This window comes from Pecten maximus, chromosome 3 (genome assembly GCF_902652985.1).
Source record: "Pecten maximus chromosome 3, xPecMax1.1, whole genome shotgun sequence".
Taxonomy (NCBI): Eukaryota; Metazoa; Mollusca; class Bivalvia; order Pectinida; family Pectinidae; genus Pecten; species Pecten maximus.
In genome coordinates, this window is record NC_047017.1 from 41,077,328 (window position 1) to 41,093,023 (window position 15,696).

The 15,696-nt window shown below is 33.4% G+C and overlaps 1 protein-coding gene across 1 annotated transcript; it reads left to right on the top strand.

The window, feature by feature from the left end:
* Positions 1–487: 487 nt before the first annotated feature.
* LOC117324186 (stress response protein NST1-like) lies at positions 488–12,678 on the top strand. The gene is made up of 4 exons (XM_033879877.1): positions 488–943; positions 1,737–1,844; positions 2,407–8,654; positions 8,758–12,678. Exons 1-3 carry the CDS (start codon positions 707–709, stop codon positions 3,370–3,372), a joined length of 1,311 nt encoding a protein of 436 aa, XP_033735768.1. The 5' UTR covers positions 488–706; the 3' UTR covers positions 3,373–8,654; positions 8,758–12,678.
* Positions 12,679–15,696: the final 3,018 nt, after the last annotated feature.

The following is a 15,696-nucleotide window of genomic DNA, read 5'->3' on the forward strand; positions in this document are numbered from 1 at the left end:
GACAACGTACTTGAGACCTAATAGAATATTTTAAAGTCTCTGAACCATTATGAAAAAAATGGATCATGTTGCAATTATGTCCGAGTTAAACCCAAAATTGACTGTTCACGATATTCCTGGTATGTAGATGTAGGTGTACGTACAAACCCTGTTTCTAAATAAAGAACATGAGCAATTTCAAAATTTTATGTAACAGTTATATAAGTGTAAATAACTTGCAAACCGATAGAAATGTACGTATACCATTCTGACATGACAGGTGAAATTGAAAATATAACGAATCTAAATAACATAAGGCATACAGTAAACATATATAGTGTAACGTGTGAACATAATCTGTAGTGACCTACATAGCCTTACGTTGTAACGTACGTACGACCTTACTAATCGCGCCAATCCCCTCACTTGGTCAACCCGGATCGACAAATAGACCTACAACACGTGTTAACTACAGTAGACAAATCTTTGAAATTGTAAGTTTTAGGCCTAGTATTTTTTATTTGTTGTTTTAATTGATACGCGTGTATATTGATATTTGATTTAAGAGTTTAAGACTGCCCGATAGCGATCACACTAGGACTAAAAATATGTGGTGAGCAATTTCCGGTGACACCGCCAGGACTTTTTTGTTACGGAAGTGTGCTTGAACTTGGAAGTTTCAGTTTGGAATTTGCATATTATTGTAAATTCTGTGTGTGCAAAAAATATGGCAGCTATTGTTTGTGCAAGTTTGATCAGTAGCAACAACATTCCTATTATGGTGCAAAGTCAAACGGACAGCAAACCGCTGAACTTGTGCAAACAACAACCGCTCAACAACCCCGACGACCCACAACGCGTCAAACAGACACTGAAAACACTGATCCAGTCAAGACGTTTGGCAGAGGGAAAGGACGCAATAACTATTGATTTTGATAAACGTCAGTCTGATGATGATCTGAAGGTAAAATATAACATTGGTTGAATAAGCATATGGTCACATAACAAGTTTTGTTGGTGTAACTATGACAAGGGGAGGTAATAATTTTGCATATGGCAGCCGTTTGTATTCTATTTTTAGACATACTGAAATTACTTCTTAACAATGCACCATGCATTTAAAATATATTATATGCAGCGTTGAGAAATATAAGTATATAGCATTATCGATTTTATAAGATGTCATGTATACACTTTATGCATATAATATCGTGATTACCGAGAAACGATAATCATGGCAGTCTGGGACATGTTCATTCACAACATACACCAACTTTAAAGTAGGTCATCAGCTAGTTGTGCTGTTGCTTCCACGAAGCGTAAGGTCTAAAAATAGTATCGAGAAGTTGACGCAATAAGGTATTGTTCTTAGATGTGGAATAATTGCTATCTTATATTAATGGCAATAAGAAACTTTCTAAATTGTAATGTTAGATATTTTCTTTTAAATGTTATTTAAAATAAACGATATTTTCTTTTTATTTCATTAATTTGAATGTCTACACATCTGTTGACCCCTAGCTGTCTCATAAACACGATGAGTGACTTAATAAAATGGAGCTGTTAGGTTATCTAAGATTTCTATGCATTTTTGTGAATTGAATTCAAGTTATTTTTAAACTCCTGAATGATCTTTATTGATGTGACATACACATATAACCTGTGGATGTGATATTGTCTGAGAAATAAATAAGTATAGTTACTTACTTATCTGCATCACTAAATTTAGTTATAACTTATTTGCAACATCATTGTAGCTTACTCCAGAAGAATTAGCACGCCAAAAGGATAGGAAGGAGCAAAATCGGCGAGCTGCTCAAAAATGTCGACAGAAAAAGAGACATCAGCTACAGACATTACAAGAGGTATGAAATGGGTATTGGTCAGATTTACCAGAAATATGGCCAATTATTGTTAATCTTTTAATGCATAATATTAACCAGTACAGATTAATAACATTGTACTTAAATTATTAGTTTATGGACTTCTTGAAGTCTGGTTTCTGTTTCTATTTCTATGAAAGTTGCAAAATATAATACACAAACTTCTGCCAAATGTCAGTTGCAATGAAAGTGTGAAAACTGGTAGGATTTCCCATTTATTTCAAAGTGTGACAAATTTAACTTAACATGATATATATGTTTTGCCATAAAATGATATATAGTGCAAATACATTAATTTTGTGTGTACTCTGTCAGTAATCATAGTAATGTGGGACGATATGTAAAATTAATGGTACGTGTATATACACTGATATAATTCTGTGCTGTACCATACAAGTATATATATCTTTCATTGGTGACAAATGTTTGATTTTTTTTTTTTATGTCATCAGTGGCATATTACATGTTACCACAAAGATTAATTAACTTGTCACATTGAATGAAAAGTAAAGGGTGACTTTAAAATTTTCATGTAACATTTCAGGAGGAAGAGGAACTTCTGTTAAGAAGATGTCAGTTAGAGGCAAAATATCAGAAACTTAACTCTGAAAAAGAGAAATTATTGCATACAATTCGGTCCAACGGCCAGTACACATGTAATCCTACAGACAGTAGAAAGGAGGCAGTGAGTAGAAGTGATGATGAAGTGAGTAGTCAAAGTACAAGAGGTGCCGAGGACAACGTTAGCGCTGGCCATGTTGTCTGGAGTCTCTTAAACAAAACCACAAAAAATCATAAACATTATTATATCCAGAAATATCGCAAAGATCAGTTGTCAGAGGCTGCAAGTGAAAAGGCACAGTATGATAGTAGTCAGATCTCTGCATCAGACTCGGACAGTCAGTCTAGCTGTCCTACAATATTTTCCAGCTCAGAAAGTGGGCCCTGTTTGAAACAGGAATCGATGGCTTGTGGAAACACCACCCATACATTTCATGTTTCAAGTAGTGAGGGAAAATTTAATGAGGACAACACTTTGGGACAAACTTCACCTGTAGACTTTTCAAGAAAAAATTTAAATACATTAATCAAAGGTTGTGTGATAGGATTTAAAAATAGAGACAATATGCAAGAATCAGAAGATAACATCTCAAATCACTTAGATAGTTCACAGCAAAGAACAATGTCAAATGTGTCGGACATGGATGTTACTCACACGGAGAGTTATCAGGAACTGTCTAGCTCACAAGAACTGTCTAGCTCACAAGAACTGTCTAGCTCACAAGAACTGTCTAGCTCTCAGGAACTACCCAGTTCACAAGAGTCAACAAACTCCTACTACAGAAACCAAAAATCATATTTTGATGTTGCAGAATGTGATGAAGATTTTGTTGACAGCAGTGATGATGAAGATATTCTAATCATTGACGAAACAGTCAGTTCACCAGAGTTTAAACAAAAAAGTTTTTCAAGTCAAATGTTTAACAGCATAAAGGTTACTTGTACTTAGGTCCAGATAAACTACGGTGTCAAAGATCCAGATAAACTATAATATTGTCAAAGATCCAGATAAACTGTAATGTTGTCAAAGATCCAGATAAACTAGGCTAGTGTCAAAGATCCAGATAAACTATGATATTTTCAAAGTTCCTGATAAACTACAGTACTAGTGTCAAAGATCCAGATAAACTGTAATGTTGTCAAAGATCCAAATAAACTATGATTTGTCAAAGTTCCTGATAAACTACAGTACGGGTGTCAGAGATCCAGATAAAATATACTATTGTCAAAGATCCAGATAAACTGTAATGTTGTCAAAGATCTGGATAAACTAGGATATTTTCAAAGTTCCTGATAAACTACAGTACTAGTGTCAAAGATGCAGATAAACTATAGTGTTGTCAAAGATCCTGATAAACTATGATTTGTCAAAGTTCCTGATAAACTACAGTACTAGTGTCAAAGATCCAGATAAACTATAATATTGTCGATGATCCAGATAAACTATACTATTGTCAAAGATCGATAAACTATGATTTGTCAAAGTTCCTGATAAACTACAGTACTAGTGTCAAAGATCCTGATAAACTACAGTACTAGTGTCAAAGATCCAGATAAACTATACTATTGTCAAAGATCGATAAACAATGATATTGTCAAAGAATCGGGACTATACTATTATCAAAGATCCAGATAATGTTGTCAAAGATCAAGTCCAAAATATTATCAAAGATCCATATAAACTATAATATTATCAAAGATCCAGATAAACTATAATATTATCAAAGATCCAGATAAACTATGATTTGTCAAAGATCCAGATAAACTATGATATTATCAAAGATCCAGATAAACTATGATATTATCACAGATCCAGATAAACTATAATATTATCAAAGATCCATTTAAACTATAATATTATCGAAGATCCAGATAAACTATAATATTATCAAAGATCCAGATAAACTATGATTTGTCAAAGATCCAGATAAACTATGATATTATCAAAGATCCAGATAAACTATGATATTATCACAGATCCAGATAAACTATAATATTATCAGAGATCCAGATAAACTATGATTTGTCAAAGATCCAGATAAACTATGATTTGTCAAAGATCCTGATAAACTATGATATTGTCAAGGATCCAGATAAACTATAATATTATCAAAGATCAAGGTAAACTATAATATTATCAGATCCAGATAAACTATAATATTATCAAAGAATCGGACTATGATATTATAAAAGATCCAGATAAACTATGATTTGTCAAATGTCCAGATAAAACATATTATTGTCAAAGATCCTGATAAACTATGATATTATCAAAGATCCAGATAAACTATAATATTGTCAAAGATCGATAAACTATGATATTGTCAAAGAATCGGACTATACTATTATCAAAGATCCAGATAATGTTGTCAAAGATCAAGTCCAAAATATTATCAAAGATCCATATAAACTATAATATTATCAAAGATCCAGATAAACTATGATGTCAAAGATCCAGATAAACTATGATTTGTCAAAGATCCAGATAAACTATGATTTGTCAAAAGTCCAGATATAACATATTATTGTCAAAGATCCTGATAAACTATAATATTATCAAAGAATCAGATAAACTATGATATTATCAAAGATCCAGATAAACTATGATTTGTCAAAGATCCTGATAAACTATGATTTTTCAAAGATCCAGATAAACTATGATATTGTCAAGGATCCAGATAAACTATGATATTGTCAAGGATCCAGATAAACTATGATATTTTCAAGGATCCAGATAAACTATGATTTGTCAAAGATCGGGATTAACTGTAATATTTTGAAAGATCCTGATAAACTATAGTTTTGTCAAAGGGAAAGATTGGTAAAGTTTTTGGACAATGAAATTGTAGGTTTTTGAAATGACCGTTTGACATTTAGATCTCTTTATATCTGTTATATAAAAGGAAATGAAAATATCTTGGGAATAATTCTTTAAAAAATATCTACTGTAAACATACTTTTTTTGCAAAAAAAAAAAAATGTATCAATAGAATTTTTAAGCTGTTTTATTAAAGAAAATATAATGTTAGTTCACAGAAATATAAAACACAAAATTACTGAAAATTGCATTTAATAGCACATTGCCACAAGCTGATCCAGTGTTTATAGTTGCAGTGTTTTCCTATAGCTCTATTTATACATGAACTGTACTGAAATGATTCCATTGAAAGTCTGAAATCTGGAACAAGCAACATTAACAATCATTCAGATGTACGGGAGATGAGAGATCCAACATCCGTGTAAACAGTTCTGTATGGTTCTGTGTTACCCATCATTCAGATAGTCAATCAACAGCAGGCTACCAATCTTTATTCAACAAACCTCTACTGTGTGGCCCTATTACTATCTAATACTAGGAACACCAATCCCAAAATACATATATTGATATATATATATACTGTATAATAGTAACACAAATATGTCCTTCGCTCAAATTTGAACTAAGATGTGTTTTTACTATAATAAGTATGTTTGCAGTAATTTCCCAGAGAACATCTTTTCCCTTTCCGTGAATGCAATTTTACAATGGATTCGTTCGAATTCCCTTACTTCATTCTAGTGAAGTGCACTGGGACTGAATTCCATTTGTAATGGATGTATTTGGTCTACCCAAAGTAGATCAAAGAATGTAGAGCAGCCTTTTGAAATCTGTGATCAATATATATGCTACTAAAAGAAATACAGACATACATGTGTGCATCCAATACGCTCTTCTAATCCAGAAACATTTCAATATTTCCTGTAAATTTCTACAATTTCTCGTGTTACTGAGGGAACCGCATTGTTGGGAAGAGATTGGTAAGTCTACTGATGTTAATTTGAACAATAGTTACACTAGAAAAGTTCACTCATTGTTAAGAAATCCTTGATTATGCTGCTGATTATATATTGTATAGCTCAGTACTAGCTGCTGTATGTAGACAGAAGTTATCATTCAGTAGGCTTGTACTGGAAAGGGATTAATGGTATACACTATACAGCGTATTACAGCATGTCCACTGGCTGGCCATTTGTATATAGGGTGAGTATAATAAAATACATGTTAGTGATTGATTTCGGTTTATATACATCGGCCATATTTGTTGGTTGAATGTATCCTGGTTCATACAGAGATGTTCATGAATTTCACTTCTTGCCAGAAAAAAGTCTTTGAAAACTTTATATCCAATGTTGTTTACATAGCTGTCCTAATTTAATTTCACCAAAAGTCTGTCAATTTCCTTGGAAAATCTTGGGAAAATCTTTGAATTTAATGACAGAAAGTCCTGGAAAAGTCTTGGAATTCATTTACTCGATGTCTGCATGAACCCTGGATATAAGGATGACGGTTAAAAAATACATATTAATGATTGAAAGTATATATTCTGGCATCTATTATATCTAAATTTATGTCATCTGTGTGGGGGTGGAATGTTACAGATGTCCACAAAGGATGTTCTTTTTGATATCCAATCACATATATCGGTTACCTAAAGTATTGATGTGAGTTGCAGTTTGTTTCTTTCTTTTTTCTCTCCATTTTAAATGTATTTTTCCTGATTTTCTCCTTATTTTACCTCATTTGCTCTTATATGTTTACACGCTACTTAAGTTGTTATATCAGGGAATCTAGGTATTATCCATAGAAGGATATCTTTGAAGGCATGTCATGTTTTACATTTGGTTGAAACCAAGCCGAACATGGAAACTGAAGGAAGGAGGGTTTTCTCCTATGTGTAATATGTATATAAAACAAACAACTGTACATCACGTTTATGAATATAAATTTCTTTATTGTTAAAGGAAGTTCATGAGAAAATGTCTCGTTCATCATTGATTTTGAGGAATGATGCATTTTAGGTTGATTCCATTTGTTGAGTTACGGATAAGGAGCAAAATGATTAGTACTGAAATCCATAAAGTCCTCCGATTTAATTATTCAACACTCAGAGATCATTTAGAGTCGTGTGTACTGTTGGCTTATTCATTAATGCTATTGCATCTTTTATAATGACATCTTCAAGGTTAATCGGAAGGTTTCAGATGTTTTATCGGCCTTCTAAAGAACTGATACGGGCGGCCCACTAACATCAAAACTCCTACCATAGTGAAAAACTTGAAAAGCCGACTGGTCCCCGGATCGGCTCCATATCAGATTTTTAAAAGGTCAGTCAAACATCAGAAACCTTTGGGTTATTGCAAGGTATAAACAAATTCATGTGAAGACTACAGAAGATACACCATATCGTAATTAACGTTCACAACTGTAATAGTGATTCCTAAAATTACCAAATGCAAGGCAATATTCAAAAGGGAGATTTTTGTTATCGGACCTATCTTGAGACATACCTTGGATTCATTTTAGGTATTTCTTAATTACGATCTACTGTCCTTCCAACTGTTAATTGTTTTTAAAGCAACGTTAGCCAATATCATAACACGGTTCCTTCCCCTCTGTACATCACACTTGGATTAGAAGCATCCTTCCTTTACCATACATTGAGCCTCTTGGAGTAGGGTTAATGTATTATAGATTTTGTCTTTATCTCTTGTATATAATGAAAAAGGTTTTGCCATTTAACCTTTGAAATAATAATGTGCAATGTAGATGCCATTTTCGTTTAAGTAATCGTAATCGGAAGGAAATTAATGAATGTTTTACTGGAATGGTCTTGGCATTTACATTGCATTTGTAATTGATTAATGTCACAGCTTGTTGGTTTCTACGAGGGCAATGTTGTTTTAATTAGACTTTTGTTGACCTACATTTACTTCCTTATAATGAATAGTCGTCACATATCTACGTAAATTTCTTTAGATCTTGTCAAATACGTTGTATATATATATAGAGATTGTCAAATACGTTGTATATATATAGAGAGAGAGAGAGAGACAGAGAGAGAGTAGTAGTAGTAGTGGACTTTTTACAAAGGAGGGCCAAGTTAACAGTCGGGTTAGGAAGATGGTATTTACATTTTAGTTAAAACATGGAACACTATAAACGACCAGTCGCCAGGCTATATATCTCATGCCACGTAACGATCGCGAGCCCCCTTATACTCGCACGTACTGTACAGGTGTGTCCATATGAAGACGCCTATGCCATAGGAACCTGCAAATTTGTTACAGTCCACGTGTATTTGGACCTTCCCAGGTGTGTATAGCACATTTTCAAACATTTTGCGGTGGCTAGGATAAAATTCGGTAAAAATGACAAACGTCGATGTTCATTATAATGAGCTGAACACCAGGGTCGTCTTTTTATCGAATTTAGATAAAGCCCCCCCCCCCCCCCCCCCCCCAAAAAATGGGGGGGGGGGGGGGGGGGGGGGGAGGAAAAAAAAAAAAAGCAAAGGTCGCAATACACGTAAACTGTAATAAATTATCAGGTCCTTGTCCTTGAGCGTTCGCTGAAATACTTTAATATATTGATATTAGTACAGTAAAAGGGTTTTCTTTCCTTAAAACATTGAAGGTCAAAATCAAATACAGCTTAATTTGATCCCATCCCGAGTTATCTAATCACAAATGTATCATCAACATTTGTTTCGATGTTAGATTAGATGTTTTGCTTTGAGTGACATTTTCTGGACACATGGACTTGTTCTCTTTTTCAGAAATTTTTGTATCCTTTACATTTTGCCATTGTATCATCAGTGTTGAGTTAAAATTAATGGTTTGTTTTCGCATTTGAATCTTTTGTAAACATTTTTTATTGGTACATTAATTATGCACTAATTATGCAGTGTTACAGTATCTTTATGTACACAATGTTTACACTACAGATGACGTCATGTGATACAGACGCATTAAAAAATATCGGCCATTATATTGAAAACTGAAAATTTTCTATTGGTCGAACAATCGGCTTATGATAATGTAGTGATAAGGTAGCAATACTACACAAACATATTTAGTGTATCGGTTTTATACGAACTAAGTCCTGGAAATTATGAATTAATATTTTATAATGATGTCCTTGTGTATACCTACAGTTAGAATATTGTACTAGCCAGTCAAAAATACTGTGTCGGTAAATAGGAATACTAGTGTTCTCGATTGAAGATAGTTTTGATACATTAACCAATGATAATTGAATTATGAATCCAAATGTGTCACAATTAAGCTAAGCATTCTTTACATGAGAATCATTACAATCTAATGGTTTAAATTACATTTGTTTCCCCCTGTATTCACTGTACATATTGTCTTGTTATTTCTATATTCCCGACTTTTACACAGTCACACTTAACTCACGTGTAGTATAATCACTATCTATTCCTGTTATAAATATGTCACTGTAAATCTTTTATTCTAAAATGCAGTTATTGTATGATGTATGTTTCACCTGAAAATGGTTTACTAGTGTAGAAAGCAAACAGGGCAGCAAGAGTTAAGCGGCGTCGGAAATCAAATGGTTTTTGTGTATATGATTTTTCATTAATTCCTTTTTTTCACAAAGTTGCGCAGAAAATTAATGAATGCACAAATATTATCTTATTAACGACTGATTGCATCACTGTTCCGCCTGTTAATTATCTGTAGACTTTGCTGTGATACATTCGCATGGTGCTGTGGATATTGAATTTTCTGTTGTAGCCTAAAGCTGTCGCCATGAAGAATTTGTATATATAATGTAGATATTGCGGAGGTTAATGTTCATACTGATTAATATTATGATGTGGTTTTGTTATTTCTAAGTGCTTTATTTGTGTGGCAGTTTTGTTTAGAATGTTGGCTTACATTCCAAGAGTTGGGTCAATGTCGGATTAGTCCTCATGTTTTTTTTTTGTTTTTTTTTAAGGATTTTTCTTCGGGTATTAGTGCATTTAAATCTTGTACGTGTTAACGTATTTAGAAGTAATCCATCAGAATTCTTGTTAATTATACTTTCTATTGTATATAGTTTGAATGAGTACATGATAGTTGATTTTTCGCGGTTTTCAGGTAACATGACACTCTTTTTTTATTTTCCTAAATTTTTTCAGTTCCATAGTTAATTCTCCGGGGATATGTTTTGTTTGTTTGATTTTCTTATCAACTGCTTTTGAATCGGAATGTGGAACTCGGAGAAGGTCCATCGATTTGTACAACTGTTAATATCAAAGCTTTTGGTCTGTATACAGTCTGTATATAGCGTTAGACTTGACGGTCCATTCCATCTCAAAACATGCTAAATTACAACCTTCAAAAAGGTTACCCAAACAAATACGAGAACGATAAAAAAATCAATCGTTAGTTTTGATTAATGTCAAAGTGCAAATGGTTTGTTTGCAGTTATGTAAAATGTGCTAAAGATCGTGGATTTGATTCAATACTTTTAAATTTGTATATGTTTAAGGGTAACCTTTGTTGAAAGTATGGATTGTTGGCATCAAAGTCAAACCAGACAAAGAAGTGTCCCCACGAATACTTGCAGGAATTAAGAAATGTCACGATTTGGAATTATAGCAATACCGATCTTAATTCTGTGTGTTTTATAATGAAATGGGCTGTAGCAAGTCGGTCTAAATCCTGGATACGCTAGATATAACATAACTAGCGTTAAATGAGATATATGAAATATTTACTCTTCCGGAGCTCTTCTGACCTGTGTGATTATATCTCATCGATACCTGTTGCTTTTAGAACTTAGATTTTGTCTTTCGATTGTTGTATTTTTTTTGTATTTATTTTTACTGTTTGAACATTTCAAGCCTGCCAATAAGCATCCTCAAATCTTCTGAAGAGAGGATAAGTGGTCGTAACCGCTGAGTATGGAAGATGGCACAGAAAACCATCTTGCTACATAAATACTTTATTATTACTCTTTTCTATAATGTATTTTTTTCTTTAAGTATAGACGGATTTATCAGTAACTGTTTAAGAAAAAATGCAGGTTTCTGATATTAGACGTTTAATAATCTGCAGAAAACGTTATGTTATTTATAACTATTAATTCCACAGCTGAAACCAGTCGGGGTATGATGTATCACGATACCTATGTACCAGATATTGAGCTGATTTTGCGACAAATACAACTGTGTATGGAACTGTATGTCCTGGTGTACCCGTTATTGTCTGTTCACTGTATATTGTTCATATCTTGATAATATTACATTGAAATCCAGATGGAAATGAAAATATCCTATCAGTGTCGGTTAACAACCAGGTCACATCCTTGCACACGGTTTACATGGTGTAATTATTACTGATTGGATAAAGGAGTAATTAACATATATTAGTCTTGGTGGAATTTCTATAAACATTCTAATATGCATGTTATTCTAGGATTTAAGATATGTTTCTACCTTCAATACTCCTGTGCATTGTAACAGAAAGCATACATGTATATGTTTCGTTTTCAAGAGACTGTTTTCGAGGCACTAGAACATATCGATAAAACTATGCAGTATATTCGCTGATTACAGTATATGACATTGTTGTCAACCCTTGGATGCAAGTCATATTCGAAATCTAACGGTTCCGCTATCAATGTTATTGTCTTTTCCTTACCCTTGGAATGTATCATGGCGAAAGTGAAGTATGCGCCGCCATGGTTGTTTTACTGGTCGGGAATACATTATGGTAAAGTTGATGAGAACATAGCTCCTCCTACTATGTACTTTTCCAGCCATGCGATTGGGCAGTTTTATGTCGAGAACCAATCGAATGACTAACCGAATGCTTTGAATAGGCCATGACATAGTCCAAGGGTGCAGGCAAGATATGTACACTGAGAACGGACTGTTTTGATTTCAAGGATGGATATAGGTAAGTATTTACATTTGAATAGATTATGCCTCTGCAAGATATCACTTCAAGCCGCTATTGAAGAAAAAATATCTGTCCTGACATCGTCCTAATCGTTGTTTTATCGCACTTCGTGTGATATGCAGTGAATTGGTCTATACACGTATATTTGTAGACGTGTGTTAATCGTAAGTTGGCGGATGACGCAGATATGATATCTGGTGTTGGTTGATTTCGGAGTATATCTGCATATGGTTTTGTGAATGTATATAAATAACCGTGGCTTCTGCTCATTTGTAGTCAATTTCCAGTAAGTTTTACCTTTGAATATACACACACCGACATATATTATTTTATCAGTTACCTCACTACACCGAGTGATGTAGCAATCTTGACCTAACTATACACTATTTGAACTTGCTCGTCTACTGAACAATAGGAGACACATAAAACCGCTGTTAATATGTGCTGTATTGCTTTAAATGTATGTAAATTATGTAAATATTTCCATGTTAAAATAAACTTTTCAAGTTACTCAGCTACACCCCGTGTTTATCATCTTTCCCAGTAGCGTTTCAAACTATGATCGTTATTACTGATGAGCCGAAAGACTGAACATTTGGTTTGGTTCAGTATTGCTTAACGTCCTATCAACAGCATAGATCATTCAAAGACGGCCTTTCCTGCCTGAATGTGAGATGTATGTCTGTAGTGTATGTGTTTGTCTCCTTGTGATAGCGCGTAACTGATAGACTTTATAGTGCTACCTCACTGAAGCTTAACGCCGAAGACACCCAGCAGGACACACCACCTGGTAACATACCACAGGCATATGAATTTGTTTGGTATTCATAGGAAAAATTAGTAGGAGTAGGGGCTAATATTATTTTTTACTATAAATACTTAAAAGGTTTTCGACACATAGGGTATTTTTTCCATTTTCTGTTAGCCCGACTCCATTAATGTTGGCGGACACAGGTTTCAACCTCGCCTTCTAAAAAACTTCTAGCTAGGTGGTCACGTGATCCGACGCGTCATCTGGTTCACTTCAACAATATGACTAGGCTAGAATCTGCCTCGTAATATGAATTTATAGAGGGAAACTTCAAAGAGCCCCATACTATATTGTAAACATTGAAAGCAATGACATTGATGTTCCTGATTTTACCATCTTACATGTTTAGATTTTCTTTCTACTCCTCGTGTCTGTAAATATATAATCGAAATAGCAGACCAGCGGACAATACCATAACCTTGGTAATTTACTATTATCACATGTCATCTTTCCATATATCCCAATTTTGAAAGCTCAAACATTGGTATATACACTGTAGGTCTACTCAGAGACGTAAATATCAAATATGTGATCTATACGCCTCTGGTCTACTATACAGTGAGGTAACAAAATGATCCTACTTGCGCCGTCATTTCACGGTGATCAATTTTCCTAACCTTGTTAACCAATTTTTTTGGCATATTTTTATAAAATCTTATACACTTTTACGAACATGCTTTACCCTTTCCTGGCGTAATATTAGAATACATATACAATTTCTTAGTTTTTTTAGATAAAGATTTGATAAAAATACAGTAGTATGAAATGCTGTTGTCTCACCGTGATGTAATTTAATTAGATAGTACGTAAACACTGAGTTTAATTTTTTTTTTATCTAAGATGATACATGTACATGTTTTTTGTACATTTCCCTTGTACATATTAAATGTAGAATTTTTTAAATATTGGTTGAAATTAAAGCATTCAAACTATGATCGTTATTACTGATGAGCCGAAAGACTGAACATTTGGTTTGGTTCAGTATTGCTTAACGTCCTATCAACAGCATAGATCATTCAAAGACGGCCTTTCCTGCCTGAATGTGAGATGTATGTCTGTAGTGTATGTGTTTGTCTCCTTGTGATAGCGCGTAACTGATAGACTTTATAGTGCTACCTCACTGAAGCTTAACGCCGAAGACACCCAGCAGGACACACCACCTGGTAACATACCACAGGCATATGAATTTGTTTGGTATTCATAGGAAAAATTAGTAGGAGTAGGGGCTAATATTATTTTTTACTATAAATACTTAAAAGGTTTTCGACACATAGGGTATTTTTTCCATTTTCTGTTAGCCCGACTCCATTAATGTTGGCGGACACAGGTTTCAACCTCGCCTTCTAAAAAACTTCTAGCTAGGTGGTCACGTGATCCGACGCGTCATCTGGTTCACTTCAACAATATGACTAGGCTAGAATCTGCCTCGTAATATGAATTTATAGAGGGAAACTTCAAAGAGCCCCATACTATATTGTAAACATTGAAAGCAATGACATTGATGTTCCTGATTTTACCATCTTACATGTTTAGATTTTCTTTCTACTCCTCGTGTCTGTAAATATATAATCGAAATAGCAGACCAGCGGACAATACCATAACCTTGGTAATTTACTATTATCACATGTCATCTTTCCATATATCCCAATTTTGAAAGCTCAAACATTGGTATATACACTGTAGGTCTACTCAGAGACGTAAATATCAAATATGTGATCTATACGCCTCTGGTCTACTATACAGTGAGGTAACAAAATGATCCTACTTGCGCCGTCATTTCACGGTGATCAATTTTCCTAACCTTGTTAACCAATTTTTTTGGCTTATTTTTTATAAAATCTTATACACTTTTACGAACATGCTTTACCCTTTCCTGGCGTAATATTAGAATACATATACAATTTCTTAGTTTTTTTAGATAAAGATTTGATAAAAATACAGTAGTATGAAATGCTGTTGTCTCACCGTGATGTAATTTAATTAGATAGTACGTAAACACTGAGTTTAATTTTTTTTTATCTAAGATGATACATGTACATGTTTTTTGTACATTTCCCTTGTACATATTAAATGTAGAATTTTTAAATATTGGTTGAAATTAAAGCGTTCAGATAATTGTACACTGAAAGCATGTCATGATGACATGTTGGAAACTAAAAGAACCTTGGATTCTTTATTTAAATCAGGAACTTTGAAATGTCGGTCTTGGGTATATGTTTGAAGAAATCAGTAACTGTTCTTATCAATTTTACAGCAATTTATTTAAACAGCGGTTTTTGTTTTGACAGTTTCCAGCAAGAATGTTTTATGAAGGTTATGAAGGAAAAGTATTTTATGTGGTGAAAATGTTGCGCAGACATTCGTATTAATTTGATTAAACCATATCAGTTTAAATACCCTAGGATGTTTAAACTTATTCAGTTACTCAAAGTAGAAAATATAAAAGAACTTAATAATTTAGGAAAATATTGATCACTAGCAAATAAACACGGAAAAGATTTTTTTATCGGATTTTAATTAGAATATCCTCATTTTTAATGATTATCTCTCTGTTTCGTTATTGAATTGATAATATATGAATTGTTATTGCTCTTTAAGATCAAGTACATTATGTAGTAAGAAATATTTTGTTGAATGTAAATTATGTGACGACAGTAAGAACTATTTTGTAGAATGATTTTATCCATTAATGTTATATACTATGTTATCCAATAAGTTGAAAAACTT

What these genes read in the sequence shown, in the direction of transcription:
- LOC117324186 (XM_033879877.1), top strand. Translation starts at nt 707, where the DNA reads ATGGCAGCTATTGTTTGTGCAAGTTTGATCAGTAGCAACAACATTCCT. An exon ending in AGTCTGATGATGATCTGAAG is followed by an intron (nt 944 to 1,736) that starts GTAAAATATAAC and finishes ACATCATTGTAG; the next exon opens with CTTACTCCAGAAGAATTAGC. An exon ending in AGCTACAGACATTACAAGAG is followed by an intron (nt 1,845 to 2,406) that starts GTATGAAATGGG and finishes GTAACATTTCAG; the next exon opens with GAGGAAGAGGAACTTCTGTT.